The sequence below is a fragment of the Periplaneta americana genome, chromosome 7 (genome assembly GCF_040183065.1).
Source record: "Periplaneta americana isolate PAMFEO1 chromosome 7, P.americana_PAMFEO1_priV1, whole genome shotgun sequence".
Lineage (NCBI taxonomy): Eukaryota > Metazoa > Arthropoda > Insecta > Blattodea > Blattidae > Periplaneta > Periplaneta americana.
In genome coordinates, this window is record NC_091123.1 from 27,428,979 (window position 1) to 27,445,861 (window position 16,883).

The window sequence follows — 16,883 nt, forward strand, 5'->3', positions numbered from 1 at the left end:
ATTTGTGTCTACGAGTATTAAATCCCCGGATTAGAGTGATGAGAGACAGGGATAATCCTTTGTTACCATATAACGACGATAATTTCAGGCAAATATTTAGATTTTCGAAGGAATCAACCCAAAATTTAGCAAGAATGCTAAATAATAATCTGCAACGAAATGCAAGAGGCGGCAGGTTGACCATTTTTTACACGTTCTTGTTGCTTTGAGGGAAGTAAGATATAATATTTTATATACCTTTATGTCTATAAGACGATATAACTTAATTTTTAGTCTTTATAGTAGTTTTGGACATTATATTTAATAATCTAAAATGACGTGAGCGTACAGGAATATGAAGCAAACGTTATTTTGTTTTCTTATTTTAAGTTTTATGCTACTAGGGCTTTCAACGTAGTAGGCCTATTATATATGAAAATACAACCACACTACATTTTAGTTTCAATTGAAATTTTAATCCAGTTAATATTTAGGTTATTAATTCCTTAGAATCGGGTTTTCAGGTAGTTAATGTTGGCAGTAGTTATGAACAAATAATAAAAAACAACATAAATGTTCGATTTCTGCTAATTATTTGGATAATTTCATTCCTGTACCTAAAAATCCGACCCCTATTGAATACCAAGTAACGCTAGTATTTTAACACACATATATTATGTAAATTAATAGACATAACAATACCTTAGCTGAGAACAAAAGAATGTGACTTACTGCAATTAAATAAAAATATTAATCCCGATGTTCATTTCTTTCTAATATCGACGTTTACAGGAATAAAAATCGATTCTTAGCTGCGTTGCCATATATAAAACCCTCGAACCTCGGTTTCTTCTCAAGCTCCGTCTCGACTTCATTTTAGAAATCGCATAAGGATTCAGACCTCGATCGGGGTTTAAAAGCCGAGGTTTGGAACTACGATTTCGTCCGTGTTTTAGAAATCGACCCAATGTGTCAGAACTCTTGACTTTTTGTGGTATTCTCCTGCCCAGAGAGACTGACATATGGGCTTCGGTTTTGCAATTAATATTTTCTGGAAGCCAAAGAATATTCGGAAGAAAGCATGGGAGCTCTATCCCTCTATTTTCTGTATGCTTGAATGGCGTATTAATGTTAGAAGAGGTATAAGATGGGGATTAAATGATACCTTGGAAGATCTGGATTTCGCTGATGATATCTGTTTGCTCTCCCATAGTTGTGGTGATATGCAGAATAAAGTCAATACTTTATTAGAAGTAATAAAAGGGGTTCATATGAAAATAAACGTAAAGAAAACTAAAGAAATGAGATAAATTTATAATAAATAATAATAACATTGATACTGTTCAAGAATTTAAATATTTACGTAGTATAATTGACAAGGATGGTGGAGCCTTTGAGGATGTAAAGAACCGAATAAAAAATGCAAATAGTGCATTTGTCCAGTTGTACCCAATATGAAAATCTTATATTATATCTAGATCTACAAAAATTAAAATCTTTAACAGTAATGTGAAATCAGTCTTATTATATGGCTGTGAGACATGGAAAACAATTAAAATTATACAAAATAAACTGCAAACATTTGTTAATAGATGTTTACGAAGAATTTTAAAAATTAGTTGGCCAGATATAATCACAAACTCAGAACTATGGAAGATAACAAATCAGAAAGAAATCACAATAGAAATCAAAAGACGAAAGTGGAATTGGATAGGGCACAAAATCAAGAAAGAAGTTGGAGCAGTAGAAAGAATGGGTTTGGATTGGAACCCCACGGTAGTAGAACAAGAGGAAGGTCAAAAAATACATGGAAGAGAACAGTTTTGGAGGGGAGGGGAAAATATGGAGCGATGTGAAGAAGTTGGCTACAAATAGGGTCCGATGGAGGCCCTTTGTGAATGCCCTGTGCTCCTCATGAGGAGATACAGGAGTTTGATTGATTGAATGGCGTATTATATACGAACACATTAGCATGCATGATCTATTTATCAATTTTCTTGACAGTCACCTTTTTTACCAAAGGTATGACTTCAAAGTTTTAACGTATTTCTCTAATATGTCATTTTCCAGGTTGTCAACGGAGAAGGCACGTGGGTGCAGTTGGACAAGGATACAATGAGGAAATTCTGCTTTAACTCAGAGGGTGAGGCCTGGTCTTTGGCACTCAGCAGGAGTGACGTGGTGTACCTGAGGAAGGAAGGCATTGTGGATGGAGGTAACTTGCAGAAATACATCTACGAAATAAATAAATATATTGATTAATTAATTAATTAATTGATTAATTAATTAATTAATTAATTAATTAATTGAATGAATGAATAAAAATGAATAAATCAGTTAACTAAATGAATGAATAAATAAATAAATTAATTAATTAATTAACTAAATGAATGAATAAATAAATTAATAAATTAATTAATTAACTAAATGAATGAATAAATAAATGAATGCATAATTAAGTATATAAATAAATAAGTAAATAAATGAATAAATGAATGAATGAATAAATAAATGAATAAATTAAGTATATAAATAAATAAGTAAATAAATGAATAATGAATAAATGAATGAATAAATAAATAAGTAAGTAAGTAACTAAGTAAGTAAGTAACTAAGTAAATAAATAAACTAATTAATTAATTAATAAAATAAAATAAATAAATAAATACATTAAATAAATAAATAAACTAATTAATTAAATAAATAAATATATAGAATAAATATATTAAATAAATTAATTAAATAAATAAAATAAGATAAATAAATAAAATAAATAATTAAAATAAATAAATAAGTAAATAAATTAAATAAATAAATTAAATAAGTAAATAAAATAAATAAATAAGTAAGTAAATAAATAAATAAATAAATAAGTAAATAAATAAATAAATAATGCCGTAGCAACATTTAGATTGTTAACAAGTCACGACTATTTGGCTGCACACCTTTATAAAATTGGAATCTTCAACTCTCCAAATTGTATCCTGTGTCGTGAAGACAATTCTACAATGAATAAGGATCACCTGTCGAGTTGTTTAGCTCTCAAGACATCACCTACAAGAATGCTGACTGGATTTTATGGAGAAGCAAGAAAGCAAATAGAATATAACCAAGCATTTGGGCATTAGTTTACTACTACTACTACTAAATTTTAACAAACTTAAATCGCAAATCAAGCTTTCAGGTATAACTCCCTGTAAAGTTGATTTGAATAATTTTGAGGGAAAAATTGTTCCAGGGCCGGGCATCGAACCCAGGTCCTTTGGTTAAACGTACCAACGCTCCACCAACTGAGCTACCCGGGAACTCTACCCAACACTGATCCAACTTTTCCCTCTGTATCCAAAGACCTCAAAGTGGACTGACAACCTTCAAGTAACCAACATTGAGTGCACATTAACTCTGTATGACTTAAATTGTGGTTTTCTGTTAACGAACAGTGAAAGCTTGATTTGCATAATACACGTCAATGTTCGTTAACAGAAAACCACAATTTAAGTCACACAGAGTTAGTGTGCACTCAATGTTGGTTGCTTGAAGGTTGTCAGCCCACTTTGAGGTCTGTGGATATAGAGGGAAAAGTTGGATCAGTGTCGGGTAGAGTTCCCAGGTGGCTCAGTTGGTGGAGCGTTGGTACGTTTAACTAAAGGTCCCGGGTTCGATGCACGGCCCCGAAACAATTTTTCCCTCAAAATTATTCAAATCAACTTTACAAGGAGTTATACCTGAAAGCTTGATTTGCTTAAATTGTATTGTCTTGATTCTTCATTCTTCAATACACTTTCATATAATCACTGATCAATGATTATATGTATTAAAACTTAAATTTATAGTTATTATAAAACCAACATGTATACAAATTGGATTTTATTTACTTTACTGAATGAGTTATTATTAGTTTAAATTCACTGTATATTGCAAATCATATTGTATTTTATTTTTTAAGTTAACCTCTGTTTTGTTTTGTATTCTGGATCTTAGTAGTCAGCCATAGATGTCGGCCAGATGTCCCAAATTGCGGAATTAGTAGCATTTTTATTTCATTTAATATCTTTAATTGTTATATGTTTTGTTTTTATTTCTTCTGGCCTCATAATTCACCTATGAGAAATGAGGTCTTGGTTATTCATACTTTTTTTTTTCAAATTTTTTACAGAGTATGCTATGGAAACTCGGCCGCAGGTGGTAGAGAATAGCTTTTCACCTCACAAGAGAGGATTTGATTTCTCTAACAACACAAATGCAACTGCATTCGCTGCTGCTGATGGAGCAGGTTTCAACTTCGGGTCAAGCTTACCAGTCAGCAAAGAAACGCCTCCCCCAGGAAGCAGCAATATGAATCCTTTCGTGTTTGGACAGGAAGGCAGATGTAAGAGCTTTTATAGTTCCTTGTTGATTATCTTCCTGCACCTTATAACCTGAAGAATTTGTGTGCATGACCTCAAACAGTCAAATCATCTAATTGTGTTTCTTTTCGTTAGGGTTGAGAATAATTTGAAAATGATATGTGAAATGAAATGCGTCCTGGCTCAATAAAAATGTAACTTACAACTTAGTAAAAATTTTGCAAATGCATTAAATCACAGTTTATTGGTAAGAAATCATGTGTTCATAGATAAACGCAGATGTTAGAGCTTTTATTTATCTTCCTACACATTACACATCTTAAGAATGTGTGTACATGACCCTCAAAGGTCAAATCATCTACTTATGTTTCTTGTTAGGATTGAGAATAATCTGGAAATGATATATGAAATGAACTAATGGCGAGTACTTCACTGCTCGTCATTCACCCATATGTAGCCAGTTGTGTAGACTAATTTACCGACAGAGTCGTTGCCTAGGGTGTGTCATAGAAGGCTGATCTATGCTACTCCCATGATGAGATGATGATGGAGATTTATTGGGATGCCAGCAGTGGCGTAGCGTCAATGTAAGCTAAAAAGCTTAGCTTCCCCAGTTAATAATAATTTCATAATAAACCTGCAGTTTATGGAGAAAATTATTTATTAATTTTAATAGAATTTATATTTACGCGTTAAATATTGTGATGCGGCAGCTCAGGATGATTTGTGATGCAGCAGTAAACAAGAAGCCTGCACACACCAGCTTCCAAGCAGACTGGTTTCTTCTGTGTAATCCACCCCGCAGATTTTCCATCCCTTTCTAACTAAACTACCCTAGTCGCAAGGCTCGCAAGAAGCTAGCTTTAACATTTAAAATAAATAGTTTCCGAGTTATCCCTTTTCGTCAGTTGTTTTCAGTTGAAGTGTCAGTGTGCACTGTGGCTGATATAATAAATAATGAGCGAAATAACAGTTCCTGACACTAATTTACTTGAATTTTTTAGGACAATTGTATTATCAAAACTGACTTACGAACAAAAGTGTGATTTAAAAAACAAATGACCGACTCCCTTGCTGTCAGTGAAGGACACAACCAAAAGACAGACGCATACTTACGTAATGATACTAATATTGTGATTTCTCTAAGTATGACAGGGAGTGAGCTAATGTTATACGTATACGTGTCTATTTGTTAAGAGATATGCGTAAACCGTGAAATCATATTTTACTACGTACATTTGAGGTCATGTCTTATTGGTGTTACTTACGATGTTCCAACCAATCTTCGACTGCTGACTTGAAATTGACTACTATTTATTTTAAGACTGTATTTTTGTAATACGTTTTCTCATATTGCATGAAAGACAACTTGAGTTAGCTTCCCCTGCTCAAAATTGCATGCTACGCCACTGGATGCCAGAGGGAAACTGGAGCTCCTGGAGAAAACCCCTGTGTGAAATGAAATACTTTGTATTTCAATAAAACTTTCAACTTAAACTCAGCAAAAATCCATGTTGAATCTTTCGTACACTACTTTTAACACTTGAATATAAATAATTGATTAAATGGCGATCTTACTCGTGTTAATTATGTAAGCATGTGTGGCTTACAGCTGTTTCGGTGCTATTCGACACCTTCCTCAGAGCCTATTAGATCTCGGCGCTATCTCAACTTCGCTGCCTGTTGTGTGGGTGCATTCGTGTGATGAGTTGTGTCAAATAGTGTGTGTGTTCTGAAATTGATCTGTGTGTTGAGAATTTGATTGGGGTGTGTTTTAGTGTGTCTGTATATTTCGTATTGTTCTAGTGTGTTGAGTTTTTGGTTTTTGGGTTGTATGTGTAGGATTTCCATGTCTGTATTTATGTTATTTTATGTGTGGTTAGCATTAGTTATGTGTTCGGGATATGAAGCCGCACATGCTTACATAATTAACACGAGTAAGTTCGCCATTTAATCAATTATTTATCAGCAAAAATGTTGAAAATGCATTAAATTGCAGTTTGTAGTTAAGAAATCTTGTGTTTGAACATAAAGGCAGATGTAAGAGCTTTTATAGTTAATTAACATTTATCTGTCTGCTCCTTATGCAACTTAATGACATACACATGAAAAAACTTACGTAGTACTTGTAAATATGCTATGATTTTATTTATTTACTGTATGCAAGTTTTAATGTAATATTTTTGTAGATTTTTTCGTGTATTTGTAATTTAGAATAACATTTTAAAAGTTACTTTATATTTTAAAATTGTTATGAAACTTGGTAGAAATATGTTATATGCTTATCTACTGTAACTTTAAATTTAATGTGTATTTCAGAGGTGTGAATTTAATTAAATTTACTTTATCATCAACTATTCATTGTAGAATGATTATTTTATATTTAGGTACCGTTAAGTTCAGAGAGCATTTATGCATGGGCTATGTATTTATTTATTATTTATTTATTTATTTATTTATTTATTTATTTATTTATTTATTTATTTATTTATTTACGTAACATATTTTTATTTATTATTTTTTTAATTATTCTTGACGTATTTTTTTTTACTTATTTATTTGCTTGTTCGGTCTATATCAGATAATAGAGACCTAATAAGTTCTGTAATTATGTAAGAAATCTTCCCATTCCTTAATGATGTAATACCATATGTGGAATATTCATAAATAAAAACTGATTAACTTCACTAAGAGTGAAATTGAAAAAATGGGTGCTGAAGTTAAAAGTCTGAGGGAGTTTTGTTACAATAATCAGTGTTGCTATCTGCACTACCATAATTAAGACTGATCGTTTTGAGAACTGATAATTTGATAAATTTTGTCCTTAAGATGCGTTTTAACGACCTAGGCTAAGCCCTTCACATCAGACAGTGGAGTTAATCAGTTTTCTGAAAGTCTTATATGTAACTGTTTATTACAATTTGTGTCAATTAAAGTCTTTTTATATTTTTCATGGTGTCCAGTGGGAGCAACTGCCAAAGCTATCCATGATATTCTTCACGCTCCTGATGGGAAGTCAGATAAACCAGAGCTGTCCCCTAAACCCAGTCTTCCACATCCGAGAGAGAGAAATCGGGAGAGGGACAAGGAAAAGGAGAGAGAGAGTGGGAAGTTCGCAGCTCTACAGAAATGGCTGAAAGGTGAAGAAGGTCGACATGAGAGGCGAGGTTCTCCAGGAAGGTTAGTTGTTACTTTTGCTGCCACTGCTTCTGCTCCTGCTACCTCTATTACTATTCATTACAACTACTGCTACTACTACTGTTACTACTGTAAAATCCCTCGTAACCGGCACCCAAATAACTGGCAATACTGAAACAACGGCACTTTTGGCTGGGCCAAAAAAAAAAAAAAAGTTTAAATGTGCCACATTGCCACAGTCTGGGCCGTCAGTTTTGCCACATTAGAAAGATCGCACGAACTTTCGTTTTCAGTAGTATTCGAACCTAAAATTAGTGTATTTTATTTATGTTGTGTGATGGGTTTTAATAAAGAAAATCCACATTGTTTTTATGTTTATTTAATTATGTTCGGACCGTCAGTGTTGCCATATTAGGAAGTTCGCACGAACTTTCGTTTTCAGTAAATATTCGAACCTAAAATTAGTGTATTATTTGTGTTGTGTCATGTGTTTTAATAAAAAAAATCCACAAGGCTTTTATGTTTATTTAATTATGTTCGGACTGTCAGTGTTGCCACATTAGGAAGTTCGCACAAACTTTAATTTTCAGTGAATATTCGAACCTACAATAATTAATTATTAATGTATTATTTGAGGGGCTTAGAACAAAAAGCAGGTAAGTGACATTATTAAAAAAAATGAGTTAAGTGCGTGTTGTGATAGCCCAAAAAGATGTTTCTTTGGGATAAAATCAGGTAAGTGATCACACTGTGCAGTGCTGCTATATGGGCATAGTGTATAATATTTCATTGCATGTAGAACATTAACTGTAATTTCTTCAAAACTAGGTTTCCATCACTTACCTGCTTTTTGTTCTAAGCCCCTCATTTGTGTTGAGTGATGTGTTTTAATTGGAAAAATCCAACAGTTTTTATGTTTATTCAGTTATGAGCAAGTGATAAAGGAATAACCTTCACATGGCTGCAGTTTCAACATTTCGCACCATGAAATACGAACTTTTTTTTTTCATATATTCCGGTATATATTCAATTATCCGGCAAAATCTCGTATCCGGAACTAGCCTGGTCCCTTTGGTGCTGGATAAGAGGGATTCTTGCTATTACTAGAACTGTTGCTACTACAAACACCATTATGATTAAAACCAACGCCATTATTAACCCTGCTCCTACAACTCATTATGTGGGTGCCTCTGACTACAGGAGCGCTAGTGTTGTGTTTACGTCTCTATGTAGATATTGCGGAAAGAGGGACATTGGGAAAGATTATGAGCCATTAGGTATAGTTACATATGGAAACATCCCAACATGAGACTTCATGGCAGAATTACCTTTTCACAGTGGTTCCCAAACTTTTTGAAGGTGTGAGCCACTTTTCAGAGAGTTATGATTAAAGATTATTAGTACCTAATGATTAAGATTAAGATAATAAGTAAAGATTATTATTATTAGTAGATTATATTTAGTAATTTGAATTAAATTAAATTAATTTATTTTTCTCAAATTTTGAATTTTGCGAGGAAGTGAATGACCAATTTATATGAGAAATAAAATTTGTTCCAAAATGAAAAATTCAAAGCATTATTTGGCGTATTATTAGTAATAATGAAGCACTTACCTCTGATTGAGGTTCTGGCTGATAATGTACATCTATTATCAGGCAGTACATCTCACTTGACGATGTGTCAGAGGAAGAACAATTGTTTGTATACATCTGAAGTTTGATTAGTGGAATATGTAGCTAATCAGCGATGTATGCAATGGAGGAGGAAAGAAACTGGCCACCCTATCCCATTATCTCCTGGCCTAGTTGCCTCATAAGTGGTGCCATGTTGGTATCACTTGTGAGGTTCTGACCTGTCTTTGGGCAGTTGACTAAACAACAACAATGAAGCACTTAGGTTTTTTCAAATGATGTGAATGTAACCATTGCTTTCACAGGGATCTTCCACCAGAATTGGTGGGAGTATCAGTGAAAGATCTGGTGAAAGCAATTGGAGAGAGTCGAGCCAACGGCAATGGAGTGACTCCACCAGGAACCCCTAGGCGCACCTCACGCAGCTCGAGCCCCAAGGCAGGGCCTGGGGGTGGGTCATCCCCGCGTCTCAGTCGAAGTTCCAGTCCAGTACCCATTCCAGGTAAGAAGCAGACATGTCACTCTTCATTCCTTCAATCTGCTTCTCTTAAAACTGAGATTATACAGAACACATCCATGTTACAATAATGTTCTTAGAATAATAGTAAATTTTCTCTCTGGTGTTACTATGGGCCATCTTTCTACATTTCTTAAATTGAAGTTTCTTAGAACGTTAAAAAAGAGAATGAAAACAAAATAAAAAAAAGAGGAAAGAGGGGTATGTTCGAAAGGGTTAATGAAATAATTTTGAGTGGTATTAGCTAATACTCGGGTGAAATGACTTGCTTGTTATGGTTTGCCGCGTAGCTGCGCTGGGCAGACAAACTTGTGCAGGCACTGCTCATGCTCTTAACGTGCCAGCGAGCAGTGTCCCTAACGTTGCAGGTATTGTGCAGTTCACATCTTTCGCCTGCCTCTCTCATTATCTCTATCTGGTTCGTTTCGTTTTCTGCCACGTCCATGCTGCTTGTTTGGGTGACTGCAGATATATTACATGTTTTTCACTGCAGTGTTTAGATTGAAAAAAGAAAAGCTTGAGATAAAAGATACGATGAAAGAGTAATGGAACGGAGAAAAATTCTCTCCGGCGCCGGGATTTGAACCCGGGTTTTCAGCTCTACGTGCTGATGCTTTATTCACTAAGCCACACCAGATACCACCCTGGAGTCTCAGATTAAGCTCCAACTCTTGGGTTCCCTCTAGTGGCCGCCCTCTGCACTACGTCATAGATGTCTATGAACGTAGGACCAAAGTCCACACATGTGCTGAGGTGCACTCGTTATGAGTGACTAGTTGGCTGGGATCCGACGGAATAAGCGATTTAAGACGGTGTTTATTCCGTCAGATCCCGGCCAACTAGTCACTCATACCGAGTGCACCTCAGCACATGTGTGGATTTCGGTCCTACGTTCATAGACATCTATGACGTAGTGCAGAGGGCGGCCACTAGAGGGAACCCAAGAGTTGGAGCTTAATCTGAGATGCCGGGGTGGCATCCGGTGTGGCTTAGTGGATAAAGCATCAGCACGTAGAGCTGAAAACCCGGGTTCAAATCCCGGCGCCGGAGAGAATTTTTCTCCGTTCCATTACTCTTTCATCGTATGATGACGCAGAATATCTGCATGGAAATATCATATGTACTTCGGTACATTAAAATAATATATAAAATAATATATTGAGATAAAAGATTAATTGTCACTTCCCAGCAAGTTTTACTGTTGCCTGGATTTGCAGTGCAGATATTCTTAGGAAGGGACAATAAAGACTTTAAATTAGTCTGCTGTACCGTGGTTCTTAGGCAGGCAGATCGAGATGTCAGTATCGTTCTGATAACCTGAATTTCTTGGTCGCAAATTTCACAATTTAAGCACTGCTTCAATAAACAATACCATTGAGACTGTGCTTCTTGTATGCCTTATGTTGTTTGCTGACTGTTGTGCACAATTTCCTTTCCTTTGAAGCACACTTTTTTTCTGTTGTTTTCTACAATTGTGTACTGATATGACCTTGGTTCGATGTCTTTTTTGTTAAGTAAGTGTCAGCAGGTGTCATTATTACCAATCGTGAATTCCAGAATGTTCAATTACCATTATGAACTGTGTATACATAGGCTTGGTAGGTTTGTTACACTGTACAAATCCAAGTATTACCAATGGAATGCAGAGTGTTGCATTGAAGTAAGGTGTAAATGTGTTGGTAGATGTACATTTTATTCCATAACCCATGAAACGGGACACTGGTTCTTAAGTGTGCTCTTTGTTGGCATTTAGTTTTACTTAAATTAAAATAAAGAGAAATAGCTTTAGCAAATGTTGTTAAAAATTTATGTAAATGAATGTTAAACTGCAATAAATATCTAAATTTGCATAGTGAACCCTATGGAGCCTATATATACGTCAATGTAATAAGGTCTGAAGTCAGGTCACAAACAATATGTTCTTTAAGTGTTCGCGTAGGCTTCCACTGCTGGTGTACATGGTGTGTGGATAAGCTTCAGGGCTTCTACCGTGTTGCCTTGGTGTTATTGGCTGACGTTTCGACCACTGTGTTGTGGCCATCTTCAGAGCAGTTGTTGGATAAAGAAATAGTCTGCCAGCTCTTATATATATAGTAGTCTCGATGGGGGGAGTACTTGCTGTGATAGGTCGTAGGTTCTCCTTCTGGCATCTGATTGGTCCTACGCCCCCCTTCATCCGGACATTGGCACGGTATCAAGGTCACTCTTTCGGACCTTATGAGGGCCAGTATTTAATATGAATACTCCCCTTCACACAGACTCCAACCGGATTGGTATCAAGGTCACTCTTTCGGACCTTATGAGGGTCAGTATTTAATATGAATACTCCCCTTCACACAGACTCCAACCGGATTGGTATCAAGGTCACTCTTTCGGACCTTATGAGGGCCAGTATTTAATATGAATACTCCCCTTCATACAGACCTCAACCGGATTGGACCACGTAGGACCAAGCAGATGCCAGAAGGAGAACCTACGACCTATCACAGCAAGTACTCCCCCCATCGAGACTACTATATATATATATATATAAGAGCTGGCAGACTATTTCCATTCGCCCCGTCCCGTGATCACTTGATCAAATCTCCGTCCCCCTCGCGTATGTGGTACCTAAGTGGTTACGTCCAATTTCGGCATCCCCTTCAAAGTTTTCTAGAGCTCCTTCAGTGGAGCAGCGTAACCCGGAGTGAGACTAGTGGCCAACAGGCTTGGAGCTCACATATTTAGTTTTGTACAACCCCCAACCCCTTGCAAGGACGCGTTTTGCGTACCTTTTAATTATTTCCATCTCGACTCCTTCTGCACTGCGAAATGACAGTTCATTTCAATATGCAGATCTAAACCAGCTATCTCCTCGTCCCGTCCCGTGATCATTTTGATCACTATTTCCTTCGACCTATTACCTAAAAGCCAAATTGGCTAGTCTCTTATATTGAGACAACTCATCCTGCCTAAGGCATTCCGTGGTTTTCCTAAGGCATTAAGACAAATGTCGGGATGAGCCCTAAGAGAAATGGGTCACGGACCTATATGCCCTTCCCCATAAGCCCCCCTTTTTTCTAACAAACAACTTAAAGCTCTAGTTCAGAGTATATAAATTATGAAATACATGTGCAACATCACACATGTCGCAATGCGAAAGGACAGGGAAACTTTCAATTTGCAGATTAAGAATTCACGGCGTCTCTCCTGGCAGTCCACCTGCCTTGTCATCGAACAACAGACGACAGAGTCTTCTCGACTCCTCTGCACTGCGAAATGACACAGTTCATTTCAGTGTTCAGATCTACACCAGCCATCTCCTCCTCGTCCCGTCCCGTGATCATTGATCACATTTCCGTCCCCCTCGCGTATGTGGTACCTAAGAGGTTACGTCCATTTTCGGTTTTCTCCTTCAAAATTTTCTAGAGCTCCTTCAGTGGAGCAGCGTAACCCGGAGTGAGACTAGTGGCCAACAGGCTTGCAGCTCACATATTTAGTTTCTTACAGCCCCCAACCCCTTGCAAGGACGCATTTTGGGTAACTTTTAAATTTGTCCTCCCAATTCTCCTCTCTTTTTCGACTTTTTCCTTATCCAACAACTGCTCTGAAGATGGCCACAACACACCGGTCGAAATGTCAGCCAATAACACCAAGACAACGCGGTAGAAGCCCTGAAGCTTATCCACACACCAATATGTTCTTTAAACTTATCAGCTTCATTAATTCATTCAGATTGTGAATGTAATATTTTTGGCTGAAATTTGGAAACATTCCTTGTTTTGTTGCTTCCTGGGTACTAAAGCTCCAATGGCCATAAGAGCCAGGTTTGCTTCTGCTGCATTGACAAAACTTTGCTGGCTCTCCACTAGGTGGCAGACCTGTGGTAGGCTTACTACAACATGATAGTGCTAGCAGCAGTCCCCAAGCCTGCGGGTCTCCTCGTAGCATTGGTCTCTCACCACTAGGTAAGCCAGCGACTTGTTTGTTACTCGTCTGCTGGCATTGGTTGGTGTTGAGGAAAGTCCATGTGTGCATTGTGATCGCTGACCGAGTCAGTCGAAGTGAGTCAGCCTTGTCATTGTGGTTTCTTGCATCCAACAGACTATCAACGAGTTGGTGCCATCTGTGCACTGGATGATGAAGGAAGAACAATTAATTCAGATGAATGTATCATCTCCATTCAGTCTAACAGGTGTCATACTTGTTTCTTGATCAAAGTATCGCTGGTTTGAACCTCGTTGAGGTCGATGAATTTTCAAGGGATGATAGAAATTGTTAGTAACGATAGTAAAACTATCATAGATTTTACGGTACATAAAGAAACCTTGGCTCACTAAGTAAAATTAACTGGTCAGATACTTTAGCTTCCTTACTTTTATTACCATTTAATACGAGAAAAATTCGTACCGGCACTGGAAATTGAACCCAGGACCTCTCAGCTCTGTGCGCTGAGTGCTCTTTCCAACTGAGCTATGCCGGGACACGATCCACGGCGCCGGCCGAACCTCTCTCGTAATGTTTTTTTTTTTTTTTCAGTTGGAAAGAGCGCTCAGTGCGCAGAGGTGAGAGGTCCTGGGTTCGATTCCCAGTGCCGGTACGAATTTTTCTCGTATTAAATGGTAATAATACACATTGGCTACTTCATAGTAGACGTGTAATATTCAATGAGATGGGCGAGACCTCATACTTAATGAATATTGATGTATTAACTGTTAACAGTTGTTACAAACTGTTGTTGAATATGGCCACAAAGTCATATATATATATATGCGCTCCTGCATATATGACGTGTATTGTCTCAAATGCAGGTGGTAAGGTCGTAAAAACATTACGAGAGAGGTTCGGCCGGCACCATGGATCGTGTCCCGGCATAGCTCAGTTGGAAAGAGCGCTCAGCGCGCAGAGCTGAGAGGCCCTGGGTTCGATTCCCGGTGCCGGTACGAATTTTTCTCGTATTAAATGGTAATAATACACATTGGCTACTTCATAGTAGACATGTAATATTCAATGAGGTGGGCGAGACTCATACTTAATGATTATTCCTTACTTTTGCTGACAAATGTCTCTGCAGAGTAACGTCTTAAGTGAGACTACAAACAAGTTTCATTAGGGTCCCATTATAATGAGAATTCAAACATTCGATAGTCTCTTCCTAATTGACTGGAACCAGATCATGGCTTCCATTAATTTATTAATAAGTAAATGTAATCACACATAAATAACATTAATAACTGGGTTAATGAAATAATAAATCTTTCTTTTTTCTCTGCAAAATTATATCTATTTTGCACAAAAAAATCATGAAACCTTTTTCTGAACGCATTGACAATTAAAATAGGAATGATTTTATAGCACTGAATGACTAGAAAGTCCCGCGCCAAGGCATCGCAGTCTAAGGCATCCTGCCTAGGACTCGTGTTATGGAATGCGCGCTGGTTCGAGTCCTCATGGGAGAAGAAATTTTCTCATGAAATTTCGGCCAGTGTATGGGACCGGTGCTCACCCAGCATCGTGATGCATTTGGGGAGCTACGATACGTAGCAAAATCCGGTTGCGAATACCAGCTATAACAGCTGGGGGGATCATCGTGCTAACCACACGATACCTCTATTCTGGTTGGATGATCGTCCATCTCTGCTGTGGGATGTGGGCATGAGGCCAGCAGCCGGCTGATCGGTCTAGGCCCTTCACAGGCTGTAGCGCCATGGATTATTATTTAATGACTAGAAAATGGAAAAACAAATCATCTATGAGAAGTAAAACCATGGATAGTATATGTAGATATTAAACAAATTTGATGCATAATAATTACCGGTATATAACATATTATATTATTGTATAATATAGTTTCTTATACAGGATGTCCCAAAAGTCTCCATACATAGGGAATATTGGTTCAAAATACAAATGTCATATAGTGTGGTCAATATAACTGTTTTCGAGAGTCAGGCACATGTCGGTGAATGTGTTCTAACCTGTTTCAATGCAAACACTACAACATGTCCATCATCACATGACAAGTGTCGACGATGCTGGCTTGCAGATGAAGGATGTTCGGAAGGAAAGCAACGAATGTCATTTTTAGCGATTTTATAGTATATAGCGCATTCTATAGGTGGAAATTGGGACTTCAGAACTGTCCAATCACAAAAAATTTAGAAGTGGAAATGTTCGAGTAAGGTAACGTTAAACATTTGGCACACAGATTAAAAACCAGAAAATGTTCATGTATTAAAACTTGTTTTTCTCGTTAATGATGTCGTGACATTCTCTGTTTTCTCCCGACACTTTTAAGATGTTGCAAGTCCCAGATTTTCTCCTGGCAGACCTGCAACTTAAGGTGACCTCAGAGGTAAAAATCAAGGTGTGTGAGATCTGGGGAGCGGGTTGGCTACATTGAACACACTATGTGACATTTTTATTTTGAACTTACATTTCATATGTATGGAGACTTTTGAGACACTCTGTACATATACATAATTTTTGTTTTTTACAGTTTCTTTATTAGTGAGAAATAAAAACCTGTTACTAGAAGTAAAGCTATTGTAAGTGCTTAATGAATTATGCATTAACGTAGGCCATGTCTGGTTCCATTATTGCAACTATTCCCTTAGTTATTGTAGAGGGACTCTAAGTTCATTAGACTACAGATCTTCCTTGCAGTAAAGAAGGAAACAAAGTTACAACATTTAAAGATTCCAGGAGACTAAGTTACCACTATAAATATTGGAGATCTATAGATCATCTCCAACATTAATAGTTGTGTTGAAAGGTGACATGAGAAGAAAGAATCAGAATTCTTGGAGGCACTTACATTGTCTAATTGTCTCTCATGAACTTTTTTTCTAATTATTTTTTACTTTTGCGATACAGATGGAGGCATATGTTCATCTGCAGTATTAAATTTTTCTTCCTTCTTATCATAAAACAAACACTACTTTTTGCTATTATTTTTGATAACTGTAAATTTCCAGTAACAATATAATTATACTAAAATATATTAACATTTAATATAAAATATATACATATTACAAATATCAGCTCCTGGACAATATAGTTTGAGTTGTATTGAGATATTTAGCTATGCTAATAGTTTTGTATGGTTTTAAAAGCTCTTCAGAAAGAGTTCTATTCGTTTGATAGATTCTCCTCATATTCTATGTAATTTGATAAAATTGTTTCTTATGTAGGACGTTTTTGTTCAAATTTTTGCTGGATAACTTATTTTTCTGACTGAGGATTTCATTATCTTGTTACGGACAATAATAGAATATTTCTCGCTGATGCC

At 36.5% G+C, this 16,883-nt stretch overlaps 1 protein-coding gene across 5 annotated transcripts in view; it reads left to right on the forward strand.

Annotated features, from left to right (window-relative positions):
• Positions 1 to 16,883, forward strand: part of hiw (MYC binding protein highwire) — a 507,580-nt gene that overhangs the window by 435,564 nt on the left and 55,133 nt on the right. For 3 of the 5 annotated variants that reach the window (XM_069830497.1, XM_069830496.1, XM_069830500.1), the window contains exons 41-45: positions 2,050 to 2,194; positions 4,136 to 4,348; positions 7,289 to 7,505; positions 9,402 to 9,598; positions 13,465 to 13,560. In XM_069830497.1, coding sequence (XP_069686598.1) covers positions 2,050 to 2,194; positions 4,136 to 4,348; positions 7,289 to 7,505; positions 9,402 to 9,598; positions 13,465 to 13,560 — 868 coding nt within the window. Of the gene's footprint in view, positions 1 to 2,049; positions 2,195 to 4,135; positions 4,349 to 7,288; positions 7,506 to 9,401; positions 9,599 to 9,903; positions 9,982 to 13,464; positions 13,561 to 16,883 lie in introns of all 5 variants that reach the window. The other 2 variants (XM_069830498.1, XM_069830501.1) reach the window with 2 other exon arrangements.